The 21970-nt window shown below is 49.0% G+C and overlaps 1 protein-coding gene across 3 annotated transcripts in view; it reads right to left on the bottom strand.

Moving 5' to 3' along the window:
• SH3PXD2B (SH3 and PX domains 2B) overlaps positions 1–21970 on the bottom strand; it is a 111944-nt gene that overhangs the window by 12331 nt on the left and 77643 nt on the right. For 2 of the 3 annotated variants that reach the window (XM_022595108.3, XM_022595109.3), the window contains exons 7-12: positions 19635–19769; positions 15060–15164; positions 10012–10129; positions 6729–6955; positions 4644–4693; positions 3648–3767 (exon numbers count right to left, since the gene is read on the bottom strand). In XM_022595108.3, the coding sequence (XP_022450816.1) occupies positions 3648–3767; positions 4644–4693; positions 6729–6955; positions 10012–10129; positions 15060–15164; positions 19635–19769 (755 nt within the window). Of the gene's footprint in view, positions 1–3647; positions 3768–4643; positions 4694–6728; positions 6956–10011; positions 10130–13436; positions 13521–15059; positions 15165–19634; positions 19770–21970 lie in introns of all 3 variants that reach the window. The other variant, XM_089909655.1, reaches the window with a different exon arrangement.

Genomic DNA, 21970 nt, shown 5'->3' on the forward strand with positions numbered 1-21970 from the left:
AGAGTCATTATTTAAAGAAGTAAAAGTGATGGACTTCCCCAGAGGTCCAGTGGTTAAGACTCTGTGCTTCCACTGCAGGGGGCAAGGGTTTGATCCCTTATCAGGGAACTAAGATCCTGCATGCCATGTGGTGGGGCTCCCCTACCCCAAAAAAAAAAAAAAAAAAAAAAAAAAGAGAAGTAAAAGTGGGAAAATTTCTAGGAAGATCTCCTGAGTCCTTAGATTGAAAAGACCCACCACATGCTGAGCAGGATATAAAAATAAAGAAACATACCTAGACATGCTTTAGTGAAACGTCGGCATTTTAAAGACAGTGAGGAGCTCCTGAGAAAATCAGAGAAATGACAGCTAACGAAAAAGAGAACAAGGACCAGGTGGAGAGTAGCTGCTTCCTAGCAACACTAGATGCAGGAAAAGAATGGGACAATCTATTCAAAGTGCCAAGGGAAGATGACTGGAATTCAAAACTCAGTCACTGAATAATGAGGGGAGAATATTTTTCATAATGTCAAGAAAGCATTATGTACACAAATGAGGGCCTGTCCTTAGTTAAGGATTGAGATGTATGGTCCCATAGAAGCTAACGGAAGGGTAGAAAGGGACACCAGTGTGAACCTGGGGAGGCTTCCCGGAGGAGGCAGGGATTTGAAGAATGAGGTGGATTTTGATATGCCAAGTTCAGTTCTAAGAATGGCCTTGAGAGCCTTCTATAAGAAAACACGTAGTGGGCTAGGAGCTGGGTTAAAGGAAGGTTAAAGGCAGAGAGAGCAAGAGAGGTGGGGAAGGGCCAGCTGAACCAGTGGGGTTCAGAGGAAAGCAGTGAAAATAAGGCTGAATAGCAGTGGGAGGAAGAACAGCCCTTGATGTGGAAAGATGTTAAGAGACAGGCATATGTTTCATGTCAGAATAACATACATGTTTTAGACAGCAAAATGGGGGAACTGGGCACAGAATTATCTTGAAGCACAAGCAAGATGCCTTGTGAGTTCTCTCTGTGGATTTGAAATTAGAAAGAACAGATTGGGAGGAAAAAAAAAGGAACAGATAAAAAGCCTTTTAGAGCCTTGGAGGTATTTCCACCGTCCCCTCAGTTTCTCTGTGAGGATTGGGATTTGCATTTTAAAAAATTAGTTTGACAGGCTTCAACCCAGGTTCTTTAAACACCCCTGCAGACAGCCCTCCTGCTGTCTGCATGGATTAAAGGACACTTGGCTTGAGGAGAACTTTCTAGAGAGGTTTGGGCAGAATCAGTGGTGGTGAGACCCAGGATGCACCTTCGGGAAGTCACCTCCTCCCGGGCTCACTGGGCAGCTGCCCTGGGACTTGAGGGGGAGGGGGGGGTCAGGAGGTGTCAGAGCGGGAGGGAAAATGGTGGGTTCTTTGGAGGCCTAGAGAAGTGACTAAAGACCCTTAGGACACGTGCCACACTTATGCACTGGCTCAGTAATCATTTGTTCACTCTTTATTTCCTTCGTTCATTCAAACATTCATTCATAAAGGAATGGCTCTCTGAGCACCTACTGTGGACCAGCCCCAAGGCCAGGGTTAGGGACGAGAATGAAGAAGGAAACACTCCCTGGTTTTCTGGGTGTTAGCAGGAGGCTAGTGGGGAGATGGATTTTCATTGATTCAACAACATTTATTGCAAATCTATCACGTGCCAGGCACTGTGCTAGGTGTGGGGATACAGAAGTAAAAAACAGATATGGTCTCCATCCTCCTGAGATCCCCCAAATACTGGGCAGATAAACAGCAGGCTGTCAATAGCCCTGGTTCTAATCTGGAGACAGACATGGGTTCAAATCCTGACTCTGCCACCTTTTGGCTATGTGACCTTGGACAGCACCTTTTTTCTGAGCCACAGCTTCCTCCTCTGAAAAATGGGAATTGTAATAGTCCTGCCTCACAAGAGTAAATGACGATATGATTAGGCAAGATATGGCATGTGAGGTGCTTAGTGCAGTGTCCGGCACCTAACTGCTATCCCATTACTTACGGGCTTTCCTGGAAACATGGGAAACACCTTGAAGCTCTAACCCCATGAGAAAGAAAAGAGAAATGGGAGGGGAGAAAGGATTTATGATGGCCTTTACGCAGGGAACGGAGTAGACAAGCAAAGAAGTGGGAAGTAAAGGGGAGAGGAGAGGCAATCAAGGAAGGAGGAGGTGATAAAAAGAGGCAAATCTATAGACACAGGAAATAGATCAGTGGTTGCCTAGGGCTGGGGCAGGGGCACTAAGAGGGATTGAGGGGACGTGGGGAGGGACTGCTAATGTGTACAGGGTTTCTTATTTGGGTGATGAAATGTTCTAACGTTGATGGTGGTGATGGTTGCACAACTCTGTAATTAAACTAAAAACCACTGAATTTTATACCTTAAATCACTGAATCGTATGATATGTGAATTATATCTCAATAAAGCCGCTACTAAAAAAAAAAGAACACAGGAATAGGAGATGGTGCCTAGAATCAAAAATCACAAGTAGTACAAGCTTTTGTACAGCAAAGGAAACCACAAACAAAACAAAAAGACAACCCATGGACTGAAAAAAGTTATTTGCAAATGATACGACCGACATGGGTTTAATTTCCAAAATATACAAACAGCTCATATAACTCAACAACAAAAAACCAAACAACACAATTGAAAAATGGGCAGAAGATGTAAACAGACATTTCTCCAAAGAGGACATACAGATGGCCAACAGGCACAAGAAAAGATGTTCAACATCGCTAATTATTAGAGAAATGCAAGTCAAAATTACAATGAGGTGTCACCTCACATGGGTCAGAATGGTCATCATTAAAAAATCTACAAATAAATGCTGGAGAGGGTGTGGAGAAAAGGGAACCCTCCTACACTGTTGGTAGGAATGTGAGTTGGTGCAGCCACTATGGAGCACAGTGTGGAGGTTCCTCAAAAAACTAAAAATAGATCTGCCATATGAGAATGGCATATATCTGGACAGAACTCTAATTCAAAAAGACGCATGCACCCCAATGTTCACTGCAGCACTATTTACAATAGCCAAGACATGGAAACAACCTAAGTGTCCACTGACAGATGAATGGATAAAAGTGTGGTGTGTGTATACACACACACACACACACACACACACACATACAATGGAATACTAGTCAGCCAGAAAAAAGAATGAAATAATGCCATTTGCATCAACATGAATGGACCCAGAGATTATCATACTAAGTGAAGTAAGTCGGAAGGAGAAAGACAAATACCACATGATATCACTTACACGTGGAATCTAAAATATGACACAAATGAACTTACCTATGAAACAGAAACAGACTCATAGATAGACAGAATAGACTTGTGGTTGCCAAGGGGGAGGTAGGTGGGGAGGGACAGACTGGGAATTTGGGATTAGCAGATGCAAACTATTATATATAAGATGGATAAACAACAACGTCCTACTGTATAGTACAGGCAACGATATTCAATATCCTGGGATAAACCATGATGGAAAAGAATATGAAAAAGCATGCGTACATATGTATAACTGAAGAACTTTGCTGTACAGCGGAAATTAACACAACACTGTAAGTCACCTATACTTCAAAAAAATAAATTAAAAAAAAAAAAAAAAGGAATCACAGGTAGACAAAGTGAGACCACGTCCACTCACCTCGACCTTCAGGCCCGCCTGGAAGCTGATGCCATCAGGGATGGTGGTCTGGAATTCAGCAATGGTGTAATATTCTTCCTCCACTTGGGGTGGGATGGGAGGCTTGGGCAGACCTCGAGGCTGGCACAATTAAACACAGTGTTAAAACCGCTGTAAGTTCACTCCCATGGCGCTGAATGGGAGGCGCTAAGGGATTGGGGCACACAATCGCCCTCAAGGGGGCTCTGGCGGACCCATTTGGATTCTAGGACAAAACAAAGGGGACCACTCAGATCATCGTCTTCTAGATAGGTCACTGGACTTTCAGCTTTAGGGCAATGAGAAAAAACATGGGACATTTGCCTATAATCATGAAAATTTGGGGCAAGACAATATTCTCTGAACTTAAGAGGCAACAAGTGTTGTGAAATGAACACAGGTTTGCAAGGTAGACCCATTGGTGTGACTTTGGGCAAATCCCTTCCCCTCCTGGAGGCCTGAGTTTTATCTCCTGTAGAATGTGGGTAATAACAGGATCTACCTGGTGGGGTCACGGACAGCATTCAATGAGTTCATGTAGTGAAACACCGGCATGCTGCCTGGCACCCAAAAGGTGCTCGATAAATGGCAGACATTAAAAAAAGAAAGCCCATTTTCAAAGTACTGCTTACAGAGTTAAAAATGGAGTATGAAAGTAAAAGATCAGAATGGCACCACAAGCGAAACGTGTGCCTTATCTCATTTTGGTTTCAAGTTACGTTATTCAAGGAGACTTATCTAAGATAAAGCGGAGTCGGCTCAGGAAGCAGAAAGTACATCCTGAGACCTAACTGTCACAAAGCCATGGGCGAACTGTTTGATCTCCCTGGACCTCAGTCTTTCCACCTGTCCGTGGGATTAGCTTCACAAGGCTGCTGTGTGGGCAGGAAAGAGTGCATCCTTGGAGAAGGCGAGGTGAGTGTCGGGGGGCTAATCTCAGGTCAGGGTCTGGCTCTCCAGTTGCAAGGGTCCACTTACTATGGTCATATCCCGGCGAGGAGGGGGTCTCTGTCTCATCTTGGGTGATCCTATAAAGAGACGACAGATAAAATTCCTGAGGTGGACACCACGAGAGAGCTATTCTCTCCTGCAGGAGAGAGCACAGGCATCAGCAAGCGACTGCGACGCTTCCTATGGGAGAGCTCAACTAGAAAGGGGACACTCAGACTGGGTTCAGGACTCTCCATCAACAAGGGGATGGTGCCCAGTCCTGGAGCAATGGAAAGCTTTCCAGCAAAGGCAACAAGTGCAGGCTTCAGAGTAACGCAGAGGTGGGAGGCTACAAGTTATGTGACTTTGAGCTGCATGATCCTCTTCTGGAGAGGGGGTGATAATGCCTGCCTCCTGGAAGCAGTGGTGGAGATGAAAGTCAACAATACAGGTGAGGCTCTTGGCATGTGGCAAGCACGCATTAATGGTACTGCCCCTGGCTTTGTGCTCTGGAACAAACCCAAATTAAACAATGCATAAACAGAGCCAAACAAACTTGGACTGAGGACTTCAGGGGTTTTTATTCTGGAGTTGGGCTGCCCCTGCTCTGGGTCTCAGGATCAAGAAGAGGACGACTCTGCAGTGGTCCAAGGCTCCTGGCTAAGGGCAGAACATTGAGGAAGGCACCCCATATGCTGTCAGAGCTGGTTTAGCATGGGTCTACACAGAGGTGTAGTTTGGTAGTTGGCGTGTAGAGGAGACTGCAAAACTCTTAAATACCCATTTTTCCTGTCTTCTATTAGAAAAAAATCACAACAGAGTTTTAGCCAGACACTTGACTGCCTACGTAAAGACTACATTTCCCAGACTCCCTTGCAGCTAGGTACTGCCATGTGACTAAGTTCTGGCCGATGGGATGTGAAAGAGTAACAAGTCTGTAGTTTCTGAGTCCAGTCTTCCACTTCTCCCTGCCTCATTTTCCTTGGCCGGACTGGTGGTGAGCCCTCCTGGACCAGGAGGATGAGGGCAACACAAGATAGATACAGCATAACAAGACTCGTGACTGGATAGAGTTGCCACAGCAGCTCTGGACATATACCTGACTGCTCGGTGAGAAAGAAATAAACATCTAAATTACTTGAGCCATTGTTATTGGGTGTATGTGTGTGATAGTAGTGGGGAGGCTTTGCTTGAGCATCTGAACCTATATATCTTAACAGAGACACGGGCTTTCAGATTTTCACTCGCTCCTCTAGTGTTAATGGGAACCCTCCTACGCTCTTGGCCATGCAGGACAGGATCCTGCCATGGCATGTCAGTGTTTTCTCAGAGTGGCTGAGAACAACTGAGAGACTCAAGAAGTTCACTGACCATAAGAGCCACTTTAAACAGCTGGAGAAGCCCAGCGAGGGGCAAGTGACTGCATCCTTGTGGCTAGTTTTTAGTCCTTTCCCAACAGACAGACTCCTTCTGCCCTGTACAGGGTCACATGCTTGAGGCTGGCATCCCGGGTATGCAGCTGACAACAATAATGAACCTACTCTCAGGTGTGCTGGGAACATTAAATGGTAAAATAGCTTTGAAAAGCAAGATGAGTAAAGAACTATCTTCGGAATAAACCCAACACAGGGTACACTTTTTCTTCCCCTGGCTCAGAAATGAGGCCCTGCAGACAGACCACTGGCACTTGAGTCAGAGGGACCTGGGTTCAAGTCCTGGCTCCACTGTTCACTAGCTGGGTAGCCTTGGACAAACCCTTTCATCTCTGTTTCCTAACCTGTAAAATAAAAGGAGTAGGTCCTTCAAAGGTTGTTACAAGGAGTCAGTGAGACTGATTATAAGATTCCTGGCACCTAGTAGGGGCTTGAGAAACAGGAGCTCTGGTGATATGAGACGGTGCAAGAAACATGGCTTGAGTAGGAAAGCCACGTCTCTCCACTCAGGTTCTGCAACTTGCTGGCTGAATGAACTGGAACGAGTGACCTGGGGTTTGTGAGCCTGTTTTCTCATCTACAGGATGGTGGGCAGCAGGGCTGCCGTGAGGATGAGGGACAACATGTGAGGACCTCTGGGCACAGAGCCTGGCACGTAGTAGGTGTCCAGCTGCCGGGAGCTCGGGTGGGTGGCACTTACTCTGCTTGACGTCACTGTCGGGCACCGGGCGGCCTTCAAGCCGGCCATCCCTCTGGTTGTTGAGCAGCTCCTTCTCCCGGCCCACCGAGTTCTGCTGCCGGGAGATGCCGTCCAGCTCGAGGACGCCCGCGTGGGCGGGTGAGCCGGGGCCCAACTTTGGGGGTACAGGCTCCCCGCTGCTCTTCTTTAGGTAGGAGGCTGGGGCCCAGCCCTCTTTGCCCTGGTACCTGGGAGGAGGGGGAAGGATGCCCGTCAGGCCGCTCTGCCAGGCCCATGGGAAGAAGTTGCGCTCCTACTGTGAATCCCACTTCGGGTCCCAGATGGCAGGAACGGTGGACCACGACCTGCCCAGGGCCAGGGGCTGGTACACTGCTTGCTGCCTCCTGATGAAGCCTAAGCCCTCAGCTGGGCCTCCCCAATCTGGCCTCTCCTTACCTCCCCAGCCTTGGCTCTCACGGTAACCCTCATGTCCTGCCCACCCCACACAGCTTGCGCTCTCCCAAAAGTTCCACCATCTCTCACCCCCCTGCCCCTGCTCTTAGAGACCCTCTGCCTGGAAAGCCCATTCTCTCTCTCTTTTTTTTTTTTTCTGTCGTGGCCTCTCCCGCTGTGGAGCACAGGCTCCGGACGCGCAGGCTCAGCGGCCATGGCTCACGGGCCCAGCTGCTCCGCGGCATGTGGGTTCTTCCCAGACCGGGGCACGAACCCACGTCCCCTGCATCGGCAGACGGACTCTCAACCACTGCGCCACCAGGGAAGCCCAAGTCCATTCTCTTTTGTGCTCCTCTTTCCCAGCTCTGCTTAATACCGTGCCCCCTCTCAAGCCTTTCCCGAGCCTCCCTCCACGGTGCCCCCCACTGTCTCCTGCACACCCCACAATCCCAGCACCTATAACACACAGTGACACTTGGCTGTGACGGTCCTGTCTCCCCACTTAGAACTCGAGCTCCTGGGGGCGAGGATCATGGATGATTCATCTGTGTGTGTGAGGGCCCTCGCTCCCAGTGAGTTGAGTGAAGAAGAAAGGGGACAAGTGGACAAAGTGCCAGTGGGCCTGGCAAGGGTGAGCAGCCACAAAGCTCTGCTACAGTCACTGTCCCCGTACAGTCGTCACTACTGGGACCATGATGATAACGGTAAGTGACACTTAGTGAGCACCTACTCCATGTCCTTCCTGTTCCAAGCACTTGATAGCTATTGCTATAGTTCATCCATCCAACCTGGGGGTTGGCAGAAATGGATCCAGACCTAGAAAGCCGACACCAGAGTCTGTGCTGCTTTGCTGCCTCTTCCCAGAAGCCCCAGCTCCCGGCACAAAGCCTGGCATAGGCAGGGTGGGCCTCCAGTCATATTGCTTAACAAGGAGATTAAACACGTGTTCAGATGAGAACGAAGCAGGTCGGGGGTTGGTTCCAGGGTTACCACAGGTCACTGAGCTTCGGAGTGACTGAGACCCTGACAGACCAGCTCACTGAATTCCAAAGGGAACTGAACGAATGTAACAATCATTTAATTCTCTGCACTATGGAACTCGGTTGAATAGCATGACCAGAGGGGTTGATTGGGACCAGAGGTGTGCTGGAGTCAGCTCACAGCACTTGTGAGAGCCAGCTGTTCATATCTCTTCCCAACTCGGCATTTAGTGCCATCACACTGGGAGCTTAAAATCTGCCACGGTGGGAGTATTTACACCACGGAAATTGGCAAGCACCGCAACTCAAGAGCATTTTCCCCTGGAGAGCTTGCTGTTAAAATTGCCAGCATCCCACTGGTCTGAACCACAAAACAGGTGCCCACACCTTTGGGGACGACATCTAACAGACTGGAGATAATATATGGCAGGGTCACATCTCTCGTCAAGAATCACCTTAAGAACTAAATAGCACTGCGTTTCAATTTTTAAAAAAAGTCCTTTATAACTAGAAGCAAACTTCAAAGGAGGCAGAAATCTGCAGTTTGGTGTCTATCAATCTTAAAATATCCCCTGAGAAGGACTAAATCTTGTGCTTATTGGAAAACTTCAGACTACACACAATCCGGGCATCACTATGAGACAGTTCATCACTTGGGGGCACAAAGCCATAAACAGAGAGGCAACACATGCAATGCTGAGTGGGCTTTGGGGTCAGAAAGGTATGGGTTCAAAACCTGGCTCGGTCACTTTCTAGCTTCAGTCAAAGCTTCTGATGACCGTGGCAACATCCACTGCAACCTCATGAGGGACCCTGAGCCCAGTCGAGCCACCTGAATTCCAGAGTCACTAAGTTTTGGGATAATTTGTTATACAGCAAGGTAACACATATAATCCAGATATGTGAGTTATTGTTGTCATTACTCCAGCTTCAAACCTCAGTTTTGAGGAAGTCTTCCTGACTCCCGGGCTGAGGAGCCCTCTTCTGTGCTCCAAAGTCCCCTGTGCAGCCCTCCTACACCCCCACTCGCCTCCCTGCCCTGTACTTGTGTTTGAGTCTGCCTTCTATGCCTGTGGGTCTGAACTACAGTCTCTTTCTCACTGTTGACTCACCAGCTTTCAGTAGACAGCTTGGCCCAAAATAGATTTTGGTGTAGGTTTGCTGAATGAATGAAGGGTCACACACTCAGCCCCATGTGAGTGGTCCCAATGTCCTGCCTCATGTCCGGCCTCACATCACGGCACAGACACCAGGTGGCAGGGACCTCAGGCTTCTTCTCTTGCCCTAATTTCCCGAGGCTGCACCCTGCCCGCCCGGGTAACCAAAGAGGGAGTTCCCCGGACTTTCATTACTAAAACTGGGAAAGTCCCAAGTAGAGCAAGATGAGTTGGCCACCTTTACCTATGAGCTTTCAATTCCATCACATGGGTGAAAGAGCTGTGACAAACTGTTTGGAAAGCCGGTCTCCACTGGACTCTGAGAGATGACGGCAAATGATCAGCTTTAGGACGGGCTACTGTCCATGTGGCGTTTAGCATCCTGTTGCTCTCAGAGCGGGGCTGGAGTGGGAAATCACTCACGCAGGGCAGCTTCAGCCTCCACTTACTCATTAGGAGACACATCTGGAGGTGGAGGCCAGTCTTGCTCAATTGGGTTACTGCTATCGGTGGTTCAGTGTGTTTAGACACGGTTTTGCTTATTATGCATTTTTAGAGAAGGATATGGGTAGGGAAGGAAGCCAAACAGCACAGAGGAGAAGCGTCCTTTTATAGCTCAGGCTGAAACCTCACCTCCTCTGCAACTGCTTACAGATAGATATCTGTGCAGCTGGAGCCTACATGACCTGAAACCCACCCAGCTGCAGAGGGTACCTGATCTTCCACCAGCCTTCCAGGTTTTTCTGGATGACCTCCACCACAGCTCCTCTCTCCAGGTTCATTTCATCTTGGTCACGAGCTGTGTATGGGTAGATGACTGTGTACTTCTCCTCTGTGGGGACAAACAGATGTTGGGGTAAGTCAAAGACACTATATAAGCCCTGGGACGTTGATGGCCAAGGCTGTGATCTGAGAGATGCCCTCGTAAGGAGGGATTTCCTCCAAAGACTTCTGTGCACCATCTCTGTTCCCACCCCCCCACCCCCGCCCCTGGCCCCCAATAAGCGACCCTCACTTAGCCCTGGATGACCCTGTGCAAGCAGCAACAGGACACAGGACAAACGGCAGGTCAGTTCCTCTGAAATCCCTCAGCATCATACATTTGCACTCACCTTCCTCAAATCTGTGCCTCAAGGTCACCTTCCTTGACCTTGCCTTATGCAATACCCAGACCCATGGCACCCTCATCCCCCTTACCCGGGTTTATTTTCCCCCCCTTACCAGGAATTACCTTCTAACATACCAGATAATTTACTTATATTATGTTCCATGTCTGTTTCCCCCGCTAGAGTAAGAGCTCCAGGAAGGCAGGGGTTTGAGACTGTCTTGCTCATTCCTCTATCTCTAGCACTGGGCACGGTACTGGGAATACTTAGGATCTATTTAGTAAAATAGTCAATGTTTAGTAAATGAACAAGTCCCGAAGGCCTGGTGGGAGGCACCTCGCTCACGCTGCAGCAGGGGCGGGGTTCATGTTAAACCCTCTGTGGCTCCCCTGCAGTTCTTAGTGGTGGAGGGTCAGGGACAAGCTAGATCTGGCAGCATATATACGGTTTGGGGTGGAATCACTACCAGGGAGGAGACAGCTAGCAATGCTCATTACCTAGCTGGTAGCTGATCTCCATTTTTCATTGTTTTCAAGCCCCTGGATCCAACCACGCCTGAAGCTTCAATTTTATTTTTTTAAATTTATTTTTTTAATTGAGATATAATCGACTTCTGGGGTGTACAACGTAATGATTTGAGATATATATCATGAAATGACTGCCTGCTTCTGTTTTCATTAACACCACTGGGGTGCCTTCCATCCCACTCTCAGTGGTTTCCTGCTCCTACCCCCAAAGCCAAGAGAGCTGCCTCGGGCTGTGTCCCTCCCACAGCAGGACCTCACCCCCGACCCCCTGCAGGGCCCCGCTGGCAGGGTCATTCATTGTCACACTCGGGCAGGGCCCTCCAGAGAGCAAGAGAATAGCTCCCATCCCCAACACTGTCAGCAGTGACTGCTGAGACGGATAACAGATGAGTGTCCCAGGGGAGCCAGTGAGGCTAGGAGCCGGCTTTCCTGTTTTGGTTACATTGCAGCCCGCAGGGAGGGACTGAGCCAGCTGTGGGCTGACGTTGATAGTGTGTCCGGGCTGCCCCTCTCTCTCCCTCGCTGGGAAAACACCACAGGCTGTCTGTGGCCTTCCCAGCTGGTGCAGAGGGAGGCAGAAAACACACAGGGCGTTTATTTATCTATTGATCTAGCCCCCTGACCTGCTCTGTGGGGGCTGAGCTGACTCAAGCTGCACACATTCTGTATACAGCGCAGTCAGCTGTTCCCTCACTCACAGATGCAGGCTGGGCTGTGGGTGCTGTGAAGGGTGCTGGGCGCAACTCAACCCCGTGGATGCACAGAAGTTTTGTCTGGCCAGGTGAGAAGGGGCACTGCCTGGGTCCCGGACTACGTACTGTTGGTACTACAGGCCCTGGACTCCTGGGGATTCTCTAGCAACCAGAGACCCTCTCTGGGCCCCGTAGGATGCTCAGGGTTCCCTAACAAAGGGAAGTGGGAGAACTTGTAGACTGCGTGATGGGTAACACTGCCTGCTTGCCATTCATCTGCCCTTCCTCTGGTGGCACTGCCAGCCTCCAGCCACATGTTTGGGTGAGGGTGACCTCGCCACCACCCAGAGGGATGGGGAGGGTGCATAACACTGGCCTGGCCAAAGTGACTGGCCACCGTGATGAGTTCAGGGATGGCACATGACCCAGTTGGGTCAGTTGGAACCAACTGATCGTGCTGAAGGAGAAGCATTTTCTTTGGTGGGTGCCCCTGAAGGAAGCCTGGAACTACTGTCACCATGAGACAGTGGTTCCAGCAAGGTAGAGAATGGGAGCTGAAGGTGGCGAGAATAAGCCTCAGGTGCCGAGGACAGGTAGAAAGGGAATGTTGCCTGCCATGCCAGTAAACAAAGAATGTTGCCTGCCATCAAGCCATGAGCCACTGCAGTCACTCCCAACAGTGCACCCTGAGGGGCATTTGGGATGGATAAAAACAGGAAGCATTCTGTGCTCTGGATACTGGCCTTAGATAGTTAAGACGCATATCTAAGGAATCATTTCAATGAGACCAGATTCTTGCATCTTTCCATTCATAGAAAAGCACTAAAATCATTAACTTAAGATATCTGGGGCTTCCCTGGTGGCGCAGTGGTTAAGAATCCGCCTGCCAATGCAGGGGACACGGGTTCAAGCCCTGGTCCGGGAAGATCCCACATGCCATGGAGCAACTAAGCCCGTGCGCCACAACTACTGAGCCTGTGCTCTAGAGCCCACGAGCCACAACTACTGAAGCCCGCATGCCTAGAGCCTGTGCTCTGCAACAAAGAGAAGCCACTGCAATGAGAAGCCCACGCACCGCAACGAACAGTAGCCCCCGCTCGCTGCAACTAGAGAAAGCCCGTGAGCAGCAACGAAGGCCCAAAGCAGCCAAAAATAAAAGCAAATAAAATAAATAAATTTATCAGAAAAAAAAAGATATCTGCTTTTTGTGATTAGCAGTAATCTTTTGATGTTAGACTACATGTTTTGTTTTGTTTTGTTTTTCCAGCCAAAAACTCCTATGTATCCTGGTTCCTCCCTTACCTCTTTGGAGCAGTTCCTCAGAGCTATCTGAGAGGCTGCCTCCCAGGCTAGAGTCCTCAGTAAGGTGCCTGTATAAAACTTAACTCACAACTTCTAGGCTGGGCATTTTTCTTCAGTTGGCAGGCATTTTCAAGCTCCTGGATCCAGCCATGCTAGAAGCTGACCCTACCCTAGGGTTTTCAATGACATGAGTCAATACACTTCCCTTTTGCTTAAGCTGGTTTAACGTGGGTTTCTTTTCCCTGGCCACTCAAATGCACCTGATGAAGGGAACAGGTCACTGGTTCAGCATTACAGGGGCCCCCAGGCATCATTTTTTACCCTGGGAAATTTTAGGGCCCCAGGCTGACAAACACCCTAAGCTCCCTCCTCCCAAACCTACATGCCAACACACACGGTACAGACCAGATCACCGTTTCTCACATGCAACAGGCACGGGCAGTCCCAGAGCATGCAGATGCAGGGACCCAGTTCCGAATACCGAGCGGGGAGGAAAACTCTGAGGTAGGCACCTTGACGCCAGCTGATGGCATACAGGTCCCCCAGAGTCCGGCGGCGGCCCATGGGCTGGGGCAGAGACCAGCATCTCCATGAGACTGGATGGGCAGCATGTGGAGGCGAAGGGCAGAAGGCAGAGGTAAGAAGAAAGCAGTTCCAGTGTCTTGAGGCAAAGGCCACACCAAGCCTGTGCTCCCACTTAGGAGCAATTATTTCTGCGTCTATGCCACGCCCCAGGTGTCTCAGAAGGACCACATACCTGAGTACTAACCTTGAACTTGAGTGAAGAGCCACCCAATAGACACAATGCTATTCCTAGCATGATTATAAAGAGGCACTAAGAGAAGCCCTCATGGCAGGGGGAAGAAATGTACAAACCCTTAGGAAAATGTGGTCTCTCTCCCATCTTCTAGCTGTGTGACCCCGGGCAAGTGTCTCTACTTTCTGAGCTTCTTTTCTCATCTGTAAAATGGGGACAGTAATCAGTCCCTTACAGAGACACGCCCCGTGGTAGGAATCATTAACTGTCTAAGGGAGCTATAGTTTCCACACAGCACATGACTACCCCTTAACCTGAGTTGATTTTTGCACTTTCTTCTCATTAGCGCCGCCCCTAGAGCCTGGTGGGCCCCACAAACGCAGAGCAAAACAAAAGGCATTTTACTCTGCGGGTGCTGGCTGCAATAAAACTAAATGCAAACCACATATGCATTTTTTTTTTTTTTTTTTTTGCTAACCTTTGAGCATAGAAATATCCCTTCTCCTTACCCTCTTTTCTGTTAAATACATACTCAAGTGGCTTTGTGTTTTCTAAACAGTCAACTAAAAGCCCCAAATATTCAACCCTAGGTAAGGCATAGCTCTATGATAATAACTGTTCCTAGTTATTCATTGTTTTAGGTTCTTTGCCAAGTGCTTTGCATGTGGGATCTCATTTAATTAAAAAAAAAAAAAATCCCATGACGTAGATACCATCGTTTCCATTTTCAGAGGAAGTGGCTGAAGCATAGAAAGGTTAAGTTGCTGGCCCAAGACCACTCAGCCAGTAAGTGGTACAAATTCAAATTCGGTGGTGAGAGTCAAATTCAGGTCTGATTCCAAAACCCTCCCGTTTATTAGCTAAAGTGAACTCATACTCTAGATTGAGGAATGCTCCTGGGGGGAAAGGGGAGTTGGCTGAGCCTTAAGATTTCTGACACAGCGGGAACCACTCTTTAGGAGGGTCAGCTCTGATCCTGACACCCAGTCAGGGCCGTTAAACCAACACAGAAAGCAGACAAAGCAGAGATCTTCACGGATGGCTTCAGATGTCTTGTAAATGAGCTTGGAGCAGCCCCAGCACCTTGGCCATCAGGATAATTCAAGGGAGGAAGAGTGAGGTGTTGACAGCGATCTGGCTGGGTGCCATTGAGGTCCCATGGAGGTATCAGGGCCCCAGCTCCAGCCAGGCTCACCTGGGTTGGCTCCCCAAGGCCCCTAAGAAAGGGCGGGCTTGCTCTGCCCCAACCCCAGGGCCTGGCTTCATGTCCAGAGGCTCTAGTCTAGGAGGCTGGGAGGCAGAGGCTGAAGGGAAGGGATTGGGTGCCGCCGGCCCTCACGGTCTCCCCAGTGAGCCCGAGGCCCCGGCTGCTTCCTACCTTCTTCAGGCTGTAGGGAAAACTCATCCTGCACACCATCCTGTCCTTCGAGGCAGGTTGCGGGGACCCAGCCTTGCTCTTCAGCGGTGCTGACGAACCACCAACCTGGGAAAATGAGAGTGCAGACTGATATTAGTTGGGTCAGGTGTGAGGGCCGGGCGTCAGAATATAATATTAGATTCAGCCGCTACAGGAGCCAACGCTCAGCGTAGGGCTCAAAAGTCTCCATTTTATTAGTAGAACACAACTACCCATGTGAGCTGACTGCTAACTGCTAGAGACAGGCTAACAGGAAACCTGCTCTTGAGCCTGGGACGGGGCTGTGGAGGGGAGTCGGGGATGGGGGTGGGGAGAAAGGTTGTCCTAAAGGATGAGAGTAAAGAACGTAGCTCCCTTCGCTAAGGTGTGCAAGGCACTAATCATTTTACTTGCATTATCTTATATCATCTTCACATTATCATCCCTACTGCACAGACGACGAAACTGAGGCTCCAAGAGGCAAGGCTCGTGCAAGTTCACACGGCTTACGGCCGAGCTGCGACTTGCACCCAGGGCTCTCTGATACGGAAACCACTGCCCTAATAACTCATCTGAGACACTGATTTTGCGTCTGTTCATGTCAAGGTAAATCTGGCCGCAGATATAACAGTTTGAGAGGCCGTTCACTGAGACTCAGGCCCTCCCATTTTAGAGAAAGGGCTCTCATGGAGCCTGTGGTAGGCAGAATAACAATGCACATGGCAAAGGGCTTGAATTAAGGTCGCAGATGGGGTTAAGCTTGCTAGTCAGCTGAGCTCCCAAATAGGAGGTTATCCTGGCTTATCTGGGTGGGCACAGTTTAATCACAAGGCAGGCAGAAGGAGGGTCGGGGGGAGATGTGGCTGAGGAAGGAAGGTACAGAGAGGGGCAACACTGCTGGTTCTGAAGGTGGAGGAAGGGGTCGCGAGCCACGGGATGTGGCTGGCCTCTAGCGAATGGAAAAGGCGAAGGAGCAGATACTACCCAGGCCTGCAGAAGGGAACACAGCCCCAGCACTGCCTTTTCTTTCGTCCACTGGGGCCCATTTTGGGCTTCTAACCTCTAGAACCATATGATGATAAATTTGTGTTGGCGTGAGTCACTGAATTTGTGGTAATTCGTTATAGCAGCCACAGGAAGTTAATACAGGGCCCAGCTGGCTCTGCACTGCATAAATGGAAAAATAGGATCTGCTCCCCAAGATCACAAACCTCCAGGTCCCAGAGACCCCAAAGGAGAAGAGAAGGAAGGGGCAGACTCTGGACTAGCTTCCCGGTCTTACAGGGAGGCCTTTGCTTTTGAGCTCCCTGAGGTAGAAGCCACCTTCTGCTTTACTTGACTGGGGGCACCTCTTAAAATACACGTTTTGGTGGCTGGGGTGTGCGTGTGTGTGTGCGTGCGTGTGCGTGCGCGCACGCGTGTGTCTGTGTGTGTGCGCGCGTGTGTCTGTGTGAATGAATGGGGTTGATAAACCTGCAGAAAACCAGAAATCAGAAATATGCCATATATGCCTTCCTAAGGACTCCTATTTGTAGGTATCCGTGCGGGATTAAGGAACGTGTCACAACAGCAATGACAGCAAAGATGCGCCAGACTGTCTCAGTGCTTCGCATCTACTACTGACGGGCTGAGTCCTCACAGCAGCCTGTGAGCTGCATTCTGTTACTGCCCCATTTTACAGATGGAGAAGCCAAGCTCAGAGAGGGGCAGTGACTTGACCAAGGTCACAAAGAAAGTGGCAGAGCCGGGATTCGACCCAGGCCATCTGGCTTCACAGCCTCAGCTCTTAACTACTGGCACAAATGCCTCATGCATTGCTGGAAGGAGAGTAAATTGGTATGGCCACAGTTTGGAAGCAGGTCATTTGGCTGTATCTTAACATTTAAAGTATGCGTATCTTATGGTCCAGCAGTCTTCTGCGTATCTAACCTAAAGAAACAGTCACCAATGTGCACACAGATATACTGTTCATACTAAAGGAAGATATGGCTTATTGTATGCCATATTTTCACATAGTATGCAGATGTTAAAAGAATAAGAGCTAAATGTTGACTTAAGAAAAAGCATGTTGCAGGTCAAAATGTATAGAATGATACACCACTGGGCTTAGAAAACCTACAAAATTATATATAGACGCATGAAATACGATGTGTATGTATGTGTGTACATACAGTTATATAAATGTACACATGTGCACATATATGTATACACACATGTGTACAAATGTGTACACTGTGTACATACATATATACCTGTATAGAGTTTTTTAAAAAATAAATAAATTTCTTTATTTCTTTATGGACACGCTGGGTCTTCGTTGCTGCACACGGGCTTTCTCTAGTTGCGACGAGCGGGGTCTACTCTTTGTTGCAGTACGCGGGCTTCTCATTGCGGTGGCTTCTCTTGTTGCAGAGCACGGGCTCTAGGTGTGCAGGCTTCAGTAGTTGCAGCACGCGGGCTCAGTAGTTGTGGTGCAAAGGCTTAGTTGCTCCGTGGCATGTGGGATCTTCCTGGACCAGGGCTCGAACCCGTGTACCCTGCATTGGCAGGCGGATTCTTAACCACTGCTCCACCAGGGAAGTCCTATCCCTGTACACATATTTATACACATGTGTGTATACAGTTATCAAGAAGCATTCACCCCAAACTGATAGAAGGGCAGTCTGGGTTTGGAAAGGGGAATAGGCCTGAAGCTAGCGGAAAAAAATAGATTTTAACTTTTATCATTAATGTTTCAAGAAGAACATATCCATATATTACTTGGGTAAGTAAAAGGTAATTGAAAACAAATGTTGAGTTTGTTGGCCACTTGAAGATCTGGACGTATGCCTTTTCCCTGCTGTCCTCTGGACACACCAGGCTTGGCCCCCACCCCATCCTGCCTCCTCCCCTTCTCCCAGCAACGTGTTCTTCCTGACGTCGCTCAAGCTGGCAAAGCAAAGCGGGGTGGGGGTGGGTGGGTGCTCCCTTCTTCCATCCCCACGGAGCATCCCAGTCATATCCACAGACTGCCTGTACTCATTTCTAGGAATTGGAACGTCACATGGCCTCGGGGCCAGCTGGAATTGGTTAGGAACTCCAGCTCGGCAACCTGTCACAAGATCTGGGCTGAGTGACTGAGTCACTTGGAGTCTTGGTGTCTTCAGCTGTGAAGCAGGGATAACAACTGCTGTACTGTGTAATCAAGAAGTTTTGGTTGGCTAATGCTCATCTCCTGACTAACGGGAACATGCTCCAGAGGCTGCCGGAGACGGTCTTTCCCTGTTTGTTGGACCTTAACTAGCCACTGGGGTATCACAGAGATTGGCCCACTAATATTGCTAGTCAATGTCACATTTTAGCTACAACAAAGCCAGTGGGGGTTTAATGCCACTTTTTCCTGGAGAGGATCCACTCATCCCCTGCTCCTTGCTCTCTGTCTTCAATGGTACCAATGCCCTATTGCGGCTAAAGAAGGCAAAAGGGAAGGAAACACATTTTTGAGTACCTATGTGCCAAACACAGGCTTAGGCACTCTCTATGCACTGCCTCATTTAATCCTTGAAGCAGCCTCCTCAACGAAGTGACCTGGATGGCTGTGAAATGCGGAGTTCAGGTGGAAACCCAGGCTAAGTGTCTCCGTCACATCACATTCTGTCCCGGCCAGTGTACAGGCAGACCTCGTTTTACTGTGCTTTGCTTTATTGCACTTCACGGATAATGTGTTTTTTACAGATTGGAGGTTTGCGGTAACCCTGCATCAAGCAAGTCTATTGGTGTCATTTTTCCTATAGCATTTGCTCACTTCGTGTCTCTGTGTCACATTTCAGTAATTCTCCCGATTTCAAACTTCTTCATTCTCATTCTATTTGTTATGTGATCTGTGATCAGTGATCTTTGATGTTACTATTGCAAAAAGATTACGACTTGCTGGAGGCTCAGATGACGGTTAGCATTTTTTAGCAATAAAGTATTTTTAAATTAAGGTATGTATATTGTTTTTTTGACATAAGACTACTGCACACTGAATAGGCTACAGTATAGTATAAATGTAACTTTTTTTTGCACTGGGAAACCAAAAAATTCACGTGACTCGCTTTATTGCAGCGGTCTGGAACCAAACCCACAATATCTCTGAGGTCTGCCTGTATGTGACCAGCGGTCCCTCTGAGGGCAGGTGGGCTGAGGCAGTGTGTCCATCCCACCAGAGCCCACAGCTGACAGAACCTTCATGAGGACTCCCATGGTAGCCAAAGGCAAATCAACAGAGCAAATCTCCAGTGGAATGCTGGACTCCGTGTCTCCAAGTACTCTGAAACCAGAAGGAATGTTCCTAAAATGTGAGCCTCAGGGCAAGTCGATAACACCTGACCCAACAGGATGCTGGTGAGCTGTGACCAAGTGGAGTACTCAAGCACTGTGATCAAACAAGGCCAGCTTTCTAGGAGGCCATCAACCAGATCCGTGGAAACGGAGCAGCCTGGATTGGCCATTGCAGCTTTTGCACTCCCAAGCGTTTCCTGTCCCAGAGGCTTGGTGAGAGTGTAGGGTGGAAGGGAGGTGGTCTAGGTCTCCTACCTGACTCGTTCTTCTCGATGATGTCTACCACTTGCCCCACGCTGAGGCTGATCTCCGAGCTCTCCTGCTTCTGGTAGTCTGCCACCACTACGTACTGCTCCAGGACCATGGGGTCCACCGAGGTCAGGTCACCCCCTGGGGATAAAAAATGCCATCACACAACCCATGTGTGAAGGAACAGGAGCCAGGGGGTGGGGTGGGTCAGGAGGACATTCCAAACAGAGAAAGAAGCTGTGACAGGACTTGTCTCAGGGTCACCTCATCCATTTATTCTTTCATTCATTTGCTCACTCAACCACCAAAATTTACCAAGTGCCTGTCCTTGTGCAGGCACTGTGCTAGGCACTAAGGATTCAGAGCTGATAAGGATTCAGAGCTGATGTGGTGCTTGCCCTGAAGAAGCTGACAGCGTAGTGGGAAAGTTCATCCGTTCCTATCTATCCATCCATTCATCCATCTGCCATTATTCACCCATCATCGTCCACCCAACTAAACATCCATTCATCATTCATCCAACCAAACATCCATCTGTCTAGCTATCCATTGCCATCCATCCATCCCAAATCACTCATCTATTAATTCACGAAGTCACCAGTGATGTTCCAAACACTCTATTAGATGCTGGGCATACTAAAGTGAATGAAACAGACATGACTCCTAGCCTCAAGTAGCTCAGTCTAGCTGGGGAGAGAGACACGTACACAAGTATATATGATCGCTGAGTATATAGGATAATACTAGTTTTTGATTGACGCATTGCTGGAAACAACCAGGATGCCAGACAAAGAATGAGTGGGAAAAGGATGCTACATTAAATGGAGTGGTCAGCAAGACCCCTCTAGGGAGGTGACATAAAGCAAAGACCTCTGAGGCAAGGAGGCATGAGGAGAATGGGGACAGAGTGGTGCAGGCAGACTGTGGGATGGGAAAGGGCCTGGAGCCTTCTAGGAACTGGCTGAAGTCCAGGAGTGAGCAGAGGGTGGTCCTGTATGAGATCACCCTGGCAGGCATGGGTCAGAGCAGGCAGGACATACTGGGCCAAGGCAAGAAGTTCGGATTTTTTGAAACCCTGAAGTAGAAAGCCACTGAAGGGCTTTAAGAAGGGAATGACAAGATTTACATCTTTAAAAAGACAGTTCTGGCTGCCACATGGAGACTGGATTACAGCCTGGCAAGAAAAAAAGCAGGAGACCAGATGGAGGACATGGTGTTTGCAGACAAGAGATGATGGTAGCTTTGGACCAGGGCAGGGGCAGCTGGGGAGAGGAGCCCCTGGGGAGGCCATTTCCACAGGATGTAGCGCTGTGTGGCCCTGGTTAAATACTAAGACATATCTGATCAGTAAATGAAAAGATATCACAGAATATGGATGATGTAAAGGGACATCTGAGTTCAGACACTCCAGAGAGAGGGGGCAGCACTTTCAGAGCAGCACGCTGAATGTGATGGGAAGGCAGTCTGGCTTTTGCGGCCACTGGGCCCTGGTTTTCTGAAAGTCCTGATTCAAAGGATTCCCTTCTGTTGTTTCCGTAAACCACTGAAATATCCATTTATACATTTCTGTGTCCAAATACACCCATAATGAGCCAATTTTGTGCATCTGTTCCCAACTCTGTTGGGTAGTATCTTATTGAAATTGGCCATGGTGGGAGTATTTACACCATGGAAAATGGCAAATGCCACAAAGCAGGGCTTCCCATCAGAGAGCTGGTCGTGAAGTATTTACCAGCACGCCGTTGCACCCCAGCCTCTGGCATCTAGAAGCGGCACAAAAGCCCTCTGTTAGAACCACGCATTCTCTATTTCTGATGTGGAAAATCAGAGCAGGGCGTTGCAGCCGGGTGAAGAAGGGTCACCGCTTCTTGGCTCTGTGACCATGTTCTAGCCATTCACCCTCCCAGGCTGAGGGTAACGGAGGGAAATGGGAGGGCCCCAGGGCAACTCTGCCCCTTGCACCCTGAGTGGAGAAAGCATGAGAAGAGAGAAAGAGAGGAGAAAAAAGAGACGGAAGATGTGGGATGAAGGTTCAGAAGTAGATTGGGAGGGAAGTAGCCCCACATGAATGCCTATCACAGGCTATACACTGTACATAAACTACCTCGACACAACTGCCCTGGAAGGTGGGTATTACTACCCCCATTTTATAGACAAGAAAACAGAGGCTCAGACATATCAGGTGACTTGCCTTAGATCTCACCGCTACCTGGTGACAAGGCCAGATCTGAACCAGGTCCACCTGGTGGCAGTAGGTGAGGAAAGAAAAGATGATAGGAAGGAAGGCTAGTCTGAGATCTTGCTCTCCTACCCCACAGGTCCCCATGACCGCCCCCCAAGTC

Source organism: Delphinapterus leucas, chromosome 3 (genome assembly GCF_059928025.1).
Source record: "Delphinapterus leucas isolate spDelLeu-1000000601 "Yukka" chromosome 3, BTC_Dleu_Yukka2, whole genome shotgun sequence".
In the NCBI taxonomy this organism is placed as follows: Eukaryota; Metazoa; Chordata; class Mammalia; order Artiodactyla; family Monodontidae; genus Delphinapterus; species Delphinapterus leucas.